The 16717-nt window shown below is 41.0% G+C and overlaps 1 protein-coding gene across 2 annotated transcripts in view; it reads right to left on the reverse strand.

Moving 5' to 3' along the window:
* Nucleotides 1–45: 45 nt before the first annotated feature.
* si:dkey-183c6.8 (protein O-GlcNAcase) overlaps nt 46–16717 on the reverse strand; it is a 20840-nt gene continuing 4168 nt past the window's right edge. Inside the window, exons 3-17 of one of the 2 annotated variants that reach the window (XM_006802429.2) lie at nt 13051–13148; nt 12452–12582; nt 12200–12371; nt 11978–12076; nt 10478–10747; nt 9521–9607; nt 8891–9366; nt 8610–8784; nt 7154–7210; nt 6745–6830; nt 6503–6607; nt 6157–6248; nt 5866–6055; nt 4029–4188; nt 46–3624 (exon numbers count right to left, since the gene is read on the reverse strand). In XM_006802429.2, coding sequence (XP_006802492.2) covers nt 3488–3624; nt 4029–4188; nt 5866–6055; nt 6157–6248; nt 6503–6607; nt 6745–6830; nt 7154–7210; nt 8610–8784; nt 8891–9366; nt 9521–9607; nt 10478–10747; nt 11978–12076; nt 12200–12371; nt 12452–12582; nt 13051–13148 — 2335 coding nt within the window. In that variant the 3' untranslated portion in view covers nt 46–3487. Of the gene's footprint in view, nt 3625–4028; nt 4189–5865; nt 6056–6156; nt 6249–6502; nt 6608–6744; nt 6831–7153; nt 7211–8609; nt 8785–8890; nt 9367–9520; nt 9608–10477; nt 10748–11977; nt 12077–12199; nt 12372–12451; nt 12583–12710; nt 12816–13050; nt 13149–16717 lie in introns of those variants that run through there. The other variant, XM_035912852.2, reaches the window with a different exon arrangement.

Genomic DNA, 16717 nt, shown 5'->3' on the forward strand with positions numbered 1-16717 from the left:
TATTATTTTCCTCAAATGACACACAAAGCCGACAGAAACAGGCACTTTAAAGGGAAAGAAAACCTCTTTTAATAAGCATGAAAATCAACAAGTCAATAAAATCATTGTTTTTTTTTATGACAGTTTTACTGTTATTGTCAATAAAAACACAGACTGAATTCTAGTTTGTTTTTTGTTTTTTTGGTAGGTTTTTTTTTTCCAACTCGTTCATTACCCTGCATAGACATACAACAGCACTCCACTGGAACTCACTGTAAACACAGACCATACATGTTGCTCAATGCAGGCAGGAAACTGGATAATGAGACGCTGAATTTAACTGTGGTCAGCTGCGTAGGCCTGGAATTTAAAGGCAACTGCTTTTATTATTACTTTTATCATTATTATTATTACTATTATTCTCATGACACTTGTTAAAAATTCTCCCAAATCAAAAACATTGTGGTTTACTACGCTTTCTTTTCTCACAGTGCTCCATGTTGCCTGTGTAGATTGTTCACGTACATATATTTCCCATCATCACCCCAAACACGCACGCCTACATTCACACACGCACTTTTAAATTAGAAAAAAATAATAATAACACTGAATTTCCATAAAGGTGAAACAACAGCGTTCTGCAAGAAACAATGTGACATCTTCTCTAAAGATTTCCTCTACATCATGCATATTTTGCTGCCTTTTTTTCTCTTCTACACAATTATCAGATCTGGGACTACATGAAGTACTTAACAGACAATGCTGATGAAGCTGGTAAGAAGAAGAAACTTACAAAAGTGCCTTTCAGTCTGTGATTGATCGAGCATAATAGTTAAAAAAAGTAGAAATATAAATACCTGCACAAACAGTAGTTGCGTCTTCTTAAGCTGCATTACAAAAAAAGAACATTCATAGTTCTACATACTTTAAGTTGAAGATTTGATTGTGAGTGTCATTGTGCTTTTTTTAGAATGAGTGTGTGTGTTTGTGTTTGTATGTGCACACGGGCACAAGTGTGTGTGTGTGTGTGTTAATCGCACAGCTGGAAATCACCAACTGTACGTGGAACATTATACATGACGCTGCTTCAGGCCCACCACTGCTGACCAATCACAATCTTGTGGTGTCATGAAGTGACACCTTCAGGGCTTTTTGAAAGGCTTTCCAACATCTGGTTAATGTTTTGATAACTCCAACATTTTCTCAAACTGTTTAATTGCATAATTCTAACTTAACTTTAAAAAATGAAGAGGGTGGGCCGCTTAGTCAAACGATGGTGATTTATCAATGGCTTTTGGTTTCATGTGCAACATAAACCCCAGAGTCCTGGGTGAAAGTCCTGTGGTTAACACAGTGAAGCACCATAACGTGCCCTTTATCTTTCTCCTTTCTCTGGCTCTCTGCGCTTTTGTCTGACTTCCTAACCACCTTTTCATAAGTCTTTAAGCTATGACATCACAACAACATGATTGGCCAGTTGCAGTAACAGTCCTGGAAAAGCAATAATTGTATTTTACTAATAGTCATAGAAAGTTGTAGAAACAACATCTATGTAATGATGAGACAGACCTGTGTTCACTGCTGTTTAGAATAGAGGCAGAACCACAAAGCTGTCTTGGTTTGTTTTTTTTTTTTTTGGCACTCACTCACACATGCATACATCTCATACAAAATATACACACGTACCACCACCTAGGCCAGTGTGTAGCGGTTTTTACACACTGACAATGTCTGTAAGATCTGACAGCTGTATAAATTGTCAAATGAGGGAGAAGTATCAGTTATATCTAACTCAAATATGTGTAAACTTTAGATTGTGTATGTGTCTGAGTGTGTGTTACTGTGTTTCTAATGAATTTTAGCACGCATGCGTTTGCATTTTCTTGTTTTGTTCCTACGTCATAACAGCTACAATGGCTGTCCACAAAAAATCATGTATGTTCAAGCATGCCAGTACAATGGTATTTGTTTGTGTCCCTATTCTCTGAACAGCCACACAGTTTTTTGTTCTTCATGCACGTAAACATTCATCTAATCTAAGCGAGTGTAAACAGTGATGCCAGCCTAGTTCTGATTTGATGTTAGCATACTTTTTAAACCAGCAGGACAGGCACTGGAAAACATCCTAAATTTAAACAGGAAAAAGAAAACGACCATTTATAAACAAAGCGAAGAGAGGAGGACGCTAGGTTAGCCACAGAAGCGTTTCCCTGGGCAGGTTTTGTAAAGGATTATTTCATCTTGACTTAGAAGTAGTTTGAAGATTGACAACACGCTCCGTGAGTGGTTAATATGAAGCTACGGCTAGTTTAGCACGCTGGAAGCAGGGAGACAGGCACGTCTAGCTCAGTCCAAAGCTGACAACATCTGCCTACCAGCACCAAGCTCGGTCATTACATTAAATATCACCTCAGTCTGGACCACTTTATACAAAAGAACACAGTTATTTCCATCTGCAGTAACTTACGTTGGGCAGCATGGCTTGTTTCTGGGACTTTCTTGCCTTTTTCGGGTGTACACATGGAAAATGTAAGGCAGGAAAAGCATCACCAAGACCACAGATATGGTACTAATTATGCCAGACACAAGCTGAAAGGAGGAGCTAGGGTGGAGGTAGTGTGCAAAGTGTTTTGTATGCACAGCAACTCTGGGCAAGCTATAGAAGCTTAAATAGGATCCTCTGTAGCTAATTACATGTGTAGAAGAGTCTGGCAATGAAATCAGCACTCCTAAGCCCATGACTCCCAAAAAATGACTATGGCTATATTTAAGAAATAATTGGACGCATTAGTCTTTGGACAGAGAGCAGGTAGAGTACAAAGAGGTTTCTTTTTTTGTCAACAATGCCTGGCTGCAATTTCAGGAAATTAACCTGATGAAAGTGGTGCAAATAAATCAAACTAGTAGTGTTGTCAGCTTAAAACGCCGCAAAAATAAGCAAATAAGAAAAAGTACTAAAAAACTCAATAACACTGATTATTCCAGCTTTAAAAAAAGATGCATACATGTATGATGAAAAGACCTACGGCCCACAGAGCTGCTTGAATCGAGCACTCCGCTACAATCTCAAACTCTTCTGTTGCTCACTTTCTTTGAGAAATCTTCTAATCCTCAGTCGTGGATGGAATCTGAGAAAGATTAGCACAGCCCTGCTAAAGGTTTAAACTTTAAGCTTATTTTATATTTTGTAAATCCCTCCAAAAGCTCTGGGTTGATCCCCATTACTGCCACACAGACTCAAAGGAATCCAGAATTGTCACTCAAAATAAGGTTTCTTCTCTTGATGGAGAAAAATATGGACCTCACTTCTTGGCAAAGCACAGTTGTTTATGTCTGTGCCGTGCACACTGCATTTCTAACACCTCTCTGTGCATAAGTGCCTTTGTGTATCTACCACATCAGTGCAAATGTCTTTGTTGTTTGTCGTGGTGTGTGTGTGTGTGTGTTTGTGTGGCTGTGTGTGTGAGATCATGTGAATGCTTATGTGAGTGTTTTGTGTGTTCTATGTTCACAGCAGCCGTCCCAGCACCACCCCCTCTCTGCTTCTGGCTTCTCCCCTGAGGATCTCCAGGAAGCCCAGTTTAGTCAAGAACTCCAGCCTCTGACGGTCTGTTGGCTGCACCTCACAGAACACACCCTGAGAACCTAGACACACACACACGGCACAAAAATCGCAAAGCAAAGAGGCAGTCATTGACAGATCAGTTTTTCTCCAAGAATAAATCATACAAATATACAAGCAACATATAAATAACAGAATTACATAACAAAATCCCTTTACACAGTCTAAAGAAGCAACATAATCAGCAATTACAACTAATAACTCATATTTAATGGTGTGAAAACAACTACAGGTAGCTTTTCCCTTAAACCCTTCTTGCATTATTGGAGTATTCTTCCACCCTCCACATGTCTTTTCTGCTCTTTTCTCATCTTCTAATCCTTTTACTTATCCTTGTGGGTATAAGCGCATACGGATTCATGCTAATATATGCAGCAGAATTTTATTTAACAAAAGACACACTCGCAAACACACACGTGGAGCTCACCATTGGCCTTTAGCGCAGTGAGGAGGGCGGTGAGCAGGGTGCGGCTGATGCTGATGTCCACCAGCTCGGGCAGGGCGTCCAGTCGCAACTGCGAGGGAAAGTGGTAGAGCAGCGAGTCTGGGTACTCGCCCTGATCCTCCTCCATCAGCTGAATCAGGTCCTGCACAAAGGAGAGCAGAGACACAGATGCACTTTCACATGTTGCAGAAGATTGTTCTTCCTCCAGCTGCCACTAGATGTTACCAATTAGGCACGTTTGGTACCAGACTCGTTTCCAGTTACCCAGCAACCTTAAAACCTTAAAATGAATACAAACACACAGTAAAACACTAATTATCATTACAAATTAAGATTTGCTGATGCTACATTTTAAGTGTACAATTACTTCCTGGTGACCCCAGCAGACACTCCTTGATCAGCAGCTTTTATATTTATATGCAAAGACTTCTGGGATGACTCTAATGTACTTCCTGTCTCAGAAGCTGATAAGCATTTTTCTTGGAACTGAGTTAGCTAACAGCAACTAGATTTCAAGTGAGGTAATGTAATAAGCAGCTATTTGTATAACATACCAGTAATATGTAACTATGTGACACAAAACAGGGGAAAATAATTAAATGTTCTCTATAAACAGATAAATACTTATGAATATGTAGCATCAGTCGATGAGGGAGACCTTTTTTGGTAGATTCTTTAACCCATTTGTAACCCACTTGTATTCCTGACCAATCAAATTTGAGCATACTATGGCTGAATGTTAGTAAACAGTCCCTGTGGAGAGAAAAAGATGGATTGCATTTGCAGAAATGCAAGCTTAAAACCAAGATTTTGACAATCTTTTTTTCTTTGTTTTCATTTTGCTGCATTTGTAAACACTGACCAGTAGATGGAACTGGAGGCGCTGGCGTGGATATCTACTGGCTACACTGGAAGCCTCTTAAGGTGCCAGCCCTCCCAATTGAGCAGACTAACCGATGGATTCCTAGATCGAACACTTTTGTTCCCTAGCCAGTTTGCATGTGACGAAAGCTTTCAGCTGGTAAACTTTAAATTTGTCTGCACCTGTGGCTGCCTGCTGAAGTGTGAATGATCCACAGCATAGCTGTCAGTTTGCTCTGTGACGCACAGAGTGGCTAAATGAATCCTCCACACATGTCAGAGTTTGACTCTGCCTGCTGCTCACCACCATTTATGCTTAGCTCTTTGCCAGAGATCACTGAACAGTGATGATAAGCAAAAACAACATCAGCCGTGTGCGCTACTGTACTTCAGTTCTCAATAACCATTTAAAATACAAAGCACTTAAATCCTTACCTTCCCCATATTTGCCATATTTCTGCATTTCTCTTTTTATTAACAATTAGTCACATTCACATGGCAGCAGCTGGTAAATCTGAATGCACTGTTCGCAAGTTTACACACTAACCCGCTGATACAGAACACTGCAGGTGGCCCTTAGACACATACTAAATTAAATCATTAAATGCAGTCTGTGTGTGTGTGTGTGTGTGTGTGTGTGTGTGTGTGTGTGTGTGTGTGTGTGTGTGTGTGTGTGTGTGTGTGTGTGTGTGTGTGTGTGTGTGTGTGTGTTATTGTCTCTGTCTACCTAAGTGTTCCACCTAACTCCCAGCGAGTTATTATCCTGCACAGAGGAATCCAGATGGTGTGACAACAGGTACTCATAAGTCTTAAGTTAATGTGCGTAATGTAAAACTGGTCTGTCGGGTATGTTTATAGCTTTGTGTACTCTGTGAGCATTAATGTTTCAGCATAGGGTGTCAACCAAAAAGAGAGGTTTAACTGACTTCTTGTGAGAGGGTAAAACCCACGTATTCACCTGGGTGTTTGGATGTGTGCCGTTCATTTTTGGTGGGTATTTGTCCCTCATGGCGGGTATCCAGCTGGCCTGGCACCGCTTGGCAAAGGAGCGCACATCCAAGATGCCTAACACGCAGCCGCAAACGCCCAGCTCATCCTCCAAGATGAAGCTGTACTCGGGGCACAAAGCTAGGCATGGTCCAAGACATCTAAGAGAGTGAAATCAAGTGTTATTGATTTGATACAGTATTTGACAAATCGTTGCACACTTCCTGATTGGGTTTCTTTTCTCTCTCACACGCAGACACACCTGTCTCCTATGACATCTGGATGAGCAGCACTAGACTCTGGCCCACCCTGTGTCCTCAGGTGAAGTTGGCGGACCATTCGATACAGCTCCACCTAAGTACACAACCATTAAACCATGTGTCTTCCCACACCAATGTTTAAATGTTGAACTAAAAATCTACAACTTTTAACAATTTAAATTTCCACCTGAAAGTTCCATAAATGTTGCACCTACATGATCTACTGGTTTGCTCCCTGGTTGTTTAATGCAACTGTAAAAGCTAACACATGACTTTCCAATTCCCCTTTTGTTTAACCTCTTTGCCAGTTGTGTTATATCAAGAGTTTCTGTGTGTGGGTGAGACTACCTTGTCTTTGCTGTGGTAGGGCCTGATGTTGTAGAGGCGAGTAGTAGGGAAGAGAGGAGGAGGATGAGTAAAAAGTTCACTGCTGCTCCCTACTGGGAGAAGCATCTGCACACCACATGGGGGGAAAAAAACACACACATTAGGCAGCTTTAGGGGGCTTGACTTGATAGAGCAGAGTAAAATATTATCAAGAATTTAAGAAGAGATACATCACGAATGGCATCTGAAATATAACACACTACCTGCACCTCCCCTGACACACCCCCCTTGAACGCCCACGGCTCAGACTCTACTCCCAATTGGTCCGCTCCCGTGGTCTTCCCACACCCTAACACAGAAAAAAACAATCATATGTGACAGGCTACATCACATGTTCAGGGCCAGTGAAATACCAGAAAAGTTACCAGTGCACATGGACAATGATCGCGCAGCTTGAAAATTTTATGTCGAGCATAAAACTGTAGAGCTTTACAGCATTACAGCACCACAAGAGACGCTCGCTGAAATGAACTTGTCATAAAAAATTCAGTCCTCCCTATCAGCTGGGCTCCACTGAGCTCGAGCTGAGAAGCTCAGACTGAATTTTGTAGTAATTTTTTTCAGGCGCAGATACAAAAAGTTTAAAGACCATGAGAGATCAGGCTTACTCACATTGGAAGCAGTTCCTCCAGGAGCCGAGGGCAGAGCTGTCACTCAACACTCGTCCATCTGAGTGAGTGAGTAAATGGGCACGTTTGAGCGTAAGAGAAAAATGAGCCACAGACAATGACTGGCAATAATCTACAAAACCACTGATTCCACCAGTGTCCTCTCTTAACATAAGTACTGAATACAGTACAGTATATAGTATGTGCTACATACACATAGATAATGCTATAAATAATAGAGCAGAGACTATAGGGCATACTACTAAAATAGTAATCTTACAACTGGACAGTAGATAAATTATTATTGGATACACAAAACAATAGTAATCTGTTACATGCAATATTATACAATACTATAGTATACTATTATTGTATTCTACAGCAGAATATTATGTTGAGCTCTTACACTATAGCACTATAATACTACACAGCTTCTCAATATAACATCAGTTCAATAGCATGGTAAACTATATGCTGCAGCGTGCTTCTAGTATACTAGGACCAAGTGGTATACTTCTACTATGCTATTATACTCTGTTCTGCTACTGTACAGTAGCACTGTAATATTTATTTATCTAGTATTCTTTAATTAACTTAACCTAATCACCACATCCGGACAAAACACTTCGCAAGCGTCTGTACTTTCTCAAGTTCAAGTGAAATACATTGTGTAACAACTGCACCTCACACGTGGCACAATTGCTGTGGGATAGCTGTAACAGCACAGAATTTCAGTGGAAACTTGTTTGAACGTGAGCGACAAATAACTTCCTCCTTTAATACCTTAAAGCAAGAAACAGGAGTGAACATTCTGCCGTTCTACATCTATATCTATCTATAGCTATCTATTTATCTGTCTATATATAGATAACTCCCTGTCCACTTCCTTCAGCTAAGCTTGTCTCAGTTCATTAACACAAATATCTGATCAGCTCACAAATTTAAGTTTAAGTGATTTTAAGTGATTTTAAGTGATTTACGTGCCATGCCTTGAAGCACTCCTGTCTGCTTAGAACAGGAAAGTACAGCTTCAGTTCAAACTTGGACAAATAAAAGATTGTTAAACTATTGCCTGGTCTGATGAGTTGATTTCTCCTACAATATTCCAATGTTACAGTCAGAATTTGGTGTAAACAAAATGAAAGGAAGGATCCTGCATTATCTGGTAGCCTTAGTGTAAGAATGTGGGGAAGTTTTTTCCTATTTAAATGGCACAGTCTGCCTGAGTATTGTTATTAACCATGTCCATCCATTTATGGCCACAGTGATACGTCTTCTGACAGCTGCTTCCAGCAGGACAACGCACCATTTTGGTGTTTCTTGAATGTGATAATATGAGTTCAATGTACTTAAATGGCCTCATTCTCATGGCACATTCTCGTACAGCAGGGAAGATCAAACCAGTGCAGAGTCCAGTGTGTCACACTGATAGTATAGCAGTATATTGCTTCTGTCCTTACCAAGCCAGCATATAAATGCCTTTGCCACCAGAGCTGTGTTCCTCAAGTCCCACACATAAGGGTAAAGGTCATAGAGCACAGCCCTGTTGTTCCCACCCACGACACTGCAGTGGAGCTGCGCTATGTCTTCACACAGAGAAAGAAACCTGGAGGCCCGCCCACGCCATTCATCAACCTGAGGACATAATAAAAAAAAAACATTATGTTGTTCTTTCTCACGTGTAACGTACACAACCAATCCAAGTACCTCAACAAAAACTCCCCTCATAATCCTCACCGACCTTTTGAGGTGCTGCCTTCTTGCTGTTAGCACTGACCAGCTGGCAGTTTGTTTTCAGCCAGGTCAGATCCTGCAGTAGCTTCTGGGCTGATGGGCCGTGCTCGTGAGGGAGATAATGAAGACCAACCAGCAGCCGCACCTGCGACTCACTTAGCAGACCTTTCCCACCGCAGAGCCCACGAACCTGGGCTTTCTGTCCCCGTCCTCCAGCCGCTGGTGCTCCAGGCTTAGTTCCTGGAGGTGGCTGGATCGGTTGGTAAGACTGGTATGACTTCCTTTTTTCCCACTCTCGTCCTTCCCTCTCCCCACTGACTTTAGTGGGTGAGGACGGAGGGGAGCTGGAATTCAGGGGGAAGACTGGGAGTTTGGCCACAGTAGAGGTTCCTCTGAAGGTGGAAGGACAGTCAGATCTGTCAGGAGTTTTACAGTGAGATGTTGGGACAGAGGCACGCTGGTCTGTCCTTGTGTTCTGCCGGCCTACAATTATCATGAAAAAAAAAACACGCACAGGTTGTGTGTTTGAGTAACAACACTACACTGAACATAAACTGCAATAATTCATCAGTGTTTATACATATATATATAGATAGATAGATATATAGATATAGATATATATATAGATATATTTTACCAGCTTGTAAAGGTTGGTTGAGTTCTTCCATCCAGTCTTTCAGTGCAGCAGACAGAGCTCTATCAGGACAGTACTCACACTCCTCATCTGGGGGACACACAGCAATGCATTGACAACCAAAAACAGCCACACCTTGCATACTCGTTCTGTAATGGTTATTGGCTTACACGACACTATAAGGAAATTCTTACAGGTCTGCACAACAAAACCTGCCATAACAATTAAAATTTTCTCATCTCCTCTTCTGAAAGCCTCTTTTGTCCTCCAGCCTACCGCTCAGTTCTTCCTCCACAGAGGGCTCTCTCCTCCTCATTTCCTCCTCCATCACACAGTGCAATTATTCCTCAATCATCACCTCTCCCCCACCCAGTCTTCAGAACATCACACGCTACACTGCTTCTCTGTTTCGACAATTATCCATCCAATTCCCCGCCCCTCCCCCCGCGACAAAAAAAAAACTGTGCTTGTGCTCTAATGCATTTTACTGTCATGCTAAATGAGATGCAATGAATATGAACAACATATCAAATTCATGTGATGCTGCACCCCACTTTTGCAGATGCGTGACAGGAATTCTTACATTACACTTCGAACACATAACTTATTATACACCGTGTGAGAAAGACTAATGAAATGACTTAAAGTCACAATGTTTTAACAGCTTTTACAATAAAGGCAGATTGAGGCTGGTGAAACTGTGTAGGCTGAAAGCTTAACAAGTGACTTTAGAACAACAGATGGAGCTTTAACTTTGCTTATTTGGTAGGTAATATCAAACACAATGGCTGTCTGGTGGTCAAAATGATGCTAGTTGCCAAGCAACACGGGCTTATTAAACATTTCTCCTGAAGCGATGGGACTAACTGTACATAGATGTGGTCTGGCAGAGACAATATTAGTTTATTGACTCAGGACTGTCTCATCATACATCTGCCTTCCCTCAGTTGGATCCCTCACCTTTCGTATCCTCTTTCCCAGCTCTGTGCCAGCTTCCCAGCGTGTGCAGCGGGATGTAGTTGGCTTCAAACTCACAGTTGGGGTTAAGTAGCAGGCCCCTGAGATGGTTCTTAAGCTGAGGCTCTCGACCCTTAAAGGGCCCCAAAAACAGGCGTCTGGAGTCATAGTCATTTGCGTGCAGATTGTCCCAGATAAGTGGGGGGCGTTGGAGGACTGACTCCACCTCAGCCAGGGATTCCAGTGAGAGTTTCCTGGAAATGACCTTACTGCCTGTGGAAAGAGAAAGCCCAGTGCTCAAAAATCTGTTAACCATTTTCCATTTAAGAGGTTTACGTTAGGACAGCTAAATAAATAAACCTACAGTCAGATAACAATGTTACTGTGAAATACTGGAGTTACAAGGTGCTTACAATACGTTTTAATGACACGCACCTAAAATATTTCTACAAGCTTTGATGCATGTTTGGCATGCAGAGTAATGACCCTGTTCAGCTGGTCCTCCTGGAGGGACTGGTTGTTTCTCATTCAAACTAGAGGGGCTGCTGGCTCTGCTCCAAAACACATTAAATCATTAGAATACAAACTTGTTTCTGTTCCATTTAACGTTATGGGCTTTGTAATGAGCTACAAATTCTATTATGAATCTTAAACTTTTCGGTGCTTTTGTGTTTTTGAAGGTTTTTCTCTGTGTTCCTTCTGTTCCTTCTGCTTCAGCCCCCCTTTTTTGGTGAGGTCTGAGTTCATTCTGTCTCTCTTTTGATTTACTCCCTTCTTCATTTTGAAGGTTAGTTTCTCATGTGAGTTTCTGCATTTTTTCTTTCCCGTTTTTCTTCTTCCACCTTCCTAAATACATGACTTCACCTGCACGTTACAGGCCTTCCCTCTCTAGTGTCAATCTATCCGGCTCTTGCTGCAACTCCCTTATGTTTCTAATCTCTTATGTTTTGAGCCTTTCATCTGAGTTTGGTTTCTTTGTGCCCTATTTGGTCTTTTGATTTTCATTTTTGAACTACAGTACAGACTTCCTGCCCCATATTTCCAGCACCGCCTGTTTAGAAGGATTTTGTAGTAGTAAATTGTGAGAGTTTTCAGCAACTAGAAAGCAGAATCAAGTCCAATAACAGATAAGCAATTAAGGAAATGCATAGAAAAAAAACAGGTAAACTACATGCATATACTGTCCATATATAACAATGTCAGAGCTCCATATAAGTTAGCTAACCAGTGAATTCTATTATTTTAAATTGGACAAGGGCCATTGCCAACATGACCTAAGGCCTATAGACCTGCTGCAGGTCTCACTGGTGAAACAAAAGCCACTGTTCTGAGCAATGAAGATTATATCTGCAATATGCAAGTGGTACAGATTGAGTAAAACTTGTCATGGCTGAACACAGACAGTGCTTCAAGTACTATAAATATAAAATAATATGAAATCAGCAATAAAATTGTAGTTCACAGGGTCACAATAAAAATATATATAACAAATATACATCTTACCTGTCCATATTACTGTAATGTTAGGCAGCAGGTCCTCTCCCACAGTCTGCAGGTAGGGAGACTTGGATACACTGGGAGAACAGAGAGAACCACAGTACTCTACACAGAGAGGGAGAAAAGCAGTGATATTTATTGAAGAGGCAAATATAAAAAGTGCTCATGTTACATTTTTTTTTTGTATAATTTTCAGTCCTGTAACAAGTCCTCAATCTACAAGCCTACCTGTAGGGCAGAACAGGAAGACAGGCGGTTCCCCCAGGAACCGATAAATCTCATTGGTTACTGTGACCTGAGCGTGGGCAAATGAAGTGAAGGCCTCGCTGTCGGCTTGACACATGGAGTGATCAATGTCATCGAACAGAATGGCAAATGCCTGGCAACCCAGGTCTGATACCTGGACAGAGTGATGAGGTTGAGTTTAAAGAATACAGAAATCAATGAAACTTCTGTAGTAGATGACCTTGTGTAGCCTACCTGTCTTAGCTTGCGTTTAAGTAGAGTCAAGTCACAGGAAGAGGAGAAGACTATGTCCTGACCAGGAGACAGCGCATAAACAAACCTGAGGCCTCTTGACTGGGCCTCTACAATGAGAGTACGCAGCTGACCTGAGAGGACGAGAAAAGTGAAAAATACTAAATATGAATTTTAAAACAGGACAAAAATGTTTTTAAACACTGATTAAAGATGTCTGAATATTTTGTTTTCACTTTTTTTATATGACAAGATTACATACTAAATCCTGAGCTGCGGTATAATGTGTACTGACATTTCCCTTCCCCTCTTTTTATGTATCCTTGTGGAAATCAGCTTGACTCTCGCAGTAAAAGGTGCAACAAAAAATATAATGGACATCATAAAAACTGTAGATGCCTTTATGATCACAATGAAACACACATTTAATGCCAAAAGGGAAATTTCAGAATGTGTCAGAGAAGTTCTGCTATACTAGTGTACAATTAATCAATAGTCTGATTGTACTTGCACCCTTGTGGTTCCCCTTTAAATAGATTAAATTGGTTTTACAGCTTTCAGGAAACCATGGATGAAAATTTGCTATGGTTAGAGGTCCTTACCCTCCTCTTCAGGAGAATAGACTTCTCTCCACAGCAGTCTATGTTTCAGGTCATCTTTGGGACCGTACAGGTAGGTGTTCAACCCCCAGTGCTGCATCCTGATGGAGAAAGACATGACCAGATTGGTCACATGTTGTCACAATGCTCACACTCAGAGTTTTGCAGAGCCAGGAAACAAAAAAGCTGCTGAAAAATCACAGCTGCTGTGACTCACCACAGGGTGGTAATGTAATGTACTTGCATTTATCTAGTGTTTTCCCACTCAAGTCATTTTTTTAACAACACACTTATATAGACTCAAAGCACTTTATGGTCAGTGTAGAATAATCAGTTAATCTAACATGCATGTGTCTGGACTGCAGGAGGAAACTGGAATACTCAAAGGAAACCTGCATAGTTATTCAACTGGTTGAATAGCTTTTAGTTTCAGGAAGCCATGGAGTGAAAAAAAAGCTTAACAAATTAAAAGATGGCTCGAGTGACAATTAGAGTAAATTCCAAAAAGGCCAGAGTTGGGGCTCATATCAGGAAGCTTCTTGCTGTGAGGTGCCAGTTCTAACCAGTGCAGCATCATGCAGCCTGGTGGGCTGCAGTAGTTGAATTTTTGGTTGTTTTTTAATAATAATACTCCTTAGAGTTAAGTTACAGTTACTCTCCCATATACCACATTTGTATTTGGGAGTGTCACGACGGGGTGCGCCGGTGTGAAGAAGAGGTAGACCAGATGCAGACACGGTGGAGACAGAACTAGGTTTCCAAAAATAAAGCGAGCCTTTATTGTGGCTGATGGCATGACAAAAACATTACAGAACACTGAAACTGGGAAAACTAAGGAGACTATGAACACTGTGTAAACTAAAAAGACTATGACACTCTATGAAAAAACTATGAACACAGAGTAACTAGGCAGGCTATGAAACACTGACACAATAACAGAAACTATGAAAAGATGAGGTGAGGATAACAGACGATCTGACACCGACTGAGCAGAAACACGTGGATTAAGTACACATAAGGAATGATCAGGGGAAGCGGAATCACATGGGGAAAACGGCTGACAACAATTAACATAATGACAGGCCAGGGGACGTGAAGCTAAATACTATAAACAAAAAACACAAGGATCCTTCAAAATAAAACGGGAAACATAACGAGACCCAGACATGACTCGAACTTGACAAACAAAGAAAACTTGGACATGAAACATGACAGATAAACACACGAAGACTTAACACAGACAACTTCACACAGGGATGAGACAAATGGGGAGCTTGATAAATCATGAATTAAAACTGTAACCTAGGCATGACAGAATGTAACTAGATAAACTGAAATGAAACTAGACTGAAAAGAATAACAAAATCATCAAGAAACTCAGAATATTGGGTCACATGACCCAGGACCATGACAGGGAGTAGCTCACACTTAGGTATGAATTAGAGTCACTGCTTTCTGGTGCAGTTCATGAATCCATACTTCTAAATGACTGAATATGGATTAAACCACCATAAATATTTTGTATATTTAACTGTTAGTCACTTTACTCATCTTATATATTTTGAAGCTAGAGGTTGAGCTCAGGCAGAAGTTTTAGGGATGAGGCAGGACTTGGGTTTCTGTGCATGATTTTAGGTATTGCATACAATTTAAACAATTCAAGAAAAGTAGCAGCAGTCTAGTAATTTGTGACTTGAATGTTTGCACTGGGCACAGAAAAGACAACCTCAAACAAAAACATCCTAGTAAAGTTTAAGACAAGTTACCGGATAAATGGTTCAGAATATATCAATGGCCCAAACTAATAATAGTGAAATAATCTGAATCAAGGCCCCAGCAAAGACATGCTGGAGGACAAAGAAAGAAGTGACGGTATCGTGTAGAAAAAAGAAAAGGAAGCTGGAGGACAATGACAAAACAATGAGGCAAGAACAGACCAATGTAGAATTTGTAGCTATCTTCACAAATTGTGCAGATTACCATAGGCAGGTGTGTCTGCCAGCAGAAAAGAATGGATGACGTCATTAGGAAATCACACTCTGCAAAATCAGCTGCTTTGGTGTATTTCTGCATTATTTCTTGCTCTGTGTAAGCATACATATCATTCAACATCCAACCCATGGAGCGAGACAGAGTGATAGAGACAGAATTGGCGCTAAGAGCGAAGACAGGAGGGGAAAAAAACAAACAAAAAAAGTGGATCTGGCTGCAAGAAAATAGATCCACAATATCGATCGAGAGTCTCCAAGGCTGTCTCAGTTACAGGAAATGACCTCCTGAATTATAAATAGAGCATAGTACTAAGAGGGAAACAATACCAACATCATTCATACACGCACAAATATACAAACATGAACACTGCTTTGTCTCTGTACATGGGCCGGCTCTTGTCTTTCTTGTCATTTTGTAGGTGTGCTGTGCTCTCTCTCTCTCTCTCTCTCTGCTTCACTTCCTGCACAGATGGTAAGTCGCCTCCACAAAGCTGCATCCTACCTCCCTCAAACACACAGTCACACACACAGTCACACACACAATTACATACTGTACACGCATCCACGGCCAATCTTACGCAACATTCAGCGTATGATTTTTGCCTGCACCCCACACTGGAGTCTAAAAACGCTTGTCTATAAATAAACCTGGAGCCCACACACTCAGCTGCAGCTACGCAGAAGTTTTGGAAAATAAATTAATTCTCTTTATAAAGCATCCACTGCCTCGTTACCCAGTTTTCTGCATCCTCCCAATGCAGTGCAAGTTTATAGATAGATTTGAGCAACTTACAAAACTGCTGATCAGGTCTTTTTTTCTTTTTCACAATTTAAAACCTTCTAAATCACAATAACAAGCACAAACAACGAGCCTTAAAAAAATGGAAATATCATGCGCATATATCATTCAATGGCAGTGGAAAGAAGAGAAGCAGAGGGACCTACCCTCTCTGGGGATGCAGACGGCTGTGACTATTGGCTGCTGAGCAACACAACTGTGTCACAGCTCCCAACAGGGATTTATGCTGCTCCGCTTGTACTTAACATCAAGATTTAATCAGTCTTATGAGGTGGGCAAATGTGAACATACATAAAAAGGGATTGCCTCATTGTTAATTAGTGCAGTCATTTGTATTTAACTCACTGTTGTTGCTTTATTGTTGTGTTCCTGATGGCTACTTCCTGAATGGACAAGAAAATGCCGCTTTGAATGTGTGCTGAAAAATAGTCTATTAGTATTCTGCCTCTGCTGTCATGAAAATCACTGGGAGGTGATTCATGCTGAAAGAGCTTGTCTCTCTTTGTGAGCTGATCAAACTGTTAATGAAAAGTGCTGTGGCCCACTCAATAAGGAGCTATTTTTGCCTTCGTTTAGTCAAGATTTGAACCCCAACAGTGTTGCCTTTAAATTAGATTCCTGCCTCTGATAGCAGCCTTACTCTTAAGAACATTTGATTACCCAGAACGTTGATTTTATCTGGCTTAAACAGCATTTGTCTTCCGTTTTTAAGTTGTTGTCATGCTGGGACTGCACTGTATCACTCCAACCACCTGAAGAGTGTGATGGTCCTTGAAAGCTTCTTCATTGCAGAGCTTCATGCTCAGCAGATAATAGTTTATGTACGGACACTTAAAGGGGAGCTAATCTGCTCATTTCAAGCTTGAATTTCTAATTCTTA

This window comes from Neolamprologus brichardi, chromosome 3 (assembly GCF_056152115.1).
Source record: "Neolamprologus brichardi isolate AB-2024 chromosome 3, ASM5615211v1, whole genome shotgun sequence".
Classification (NCBI taxonomy): Eukaryota; Metazoa; Chordata; class Actinopteri; order Cichliformes; family Cichlidae; genus Neolamprologus; species Neolamprologus brichardi.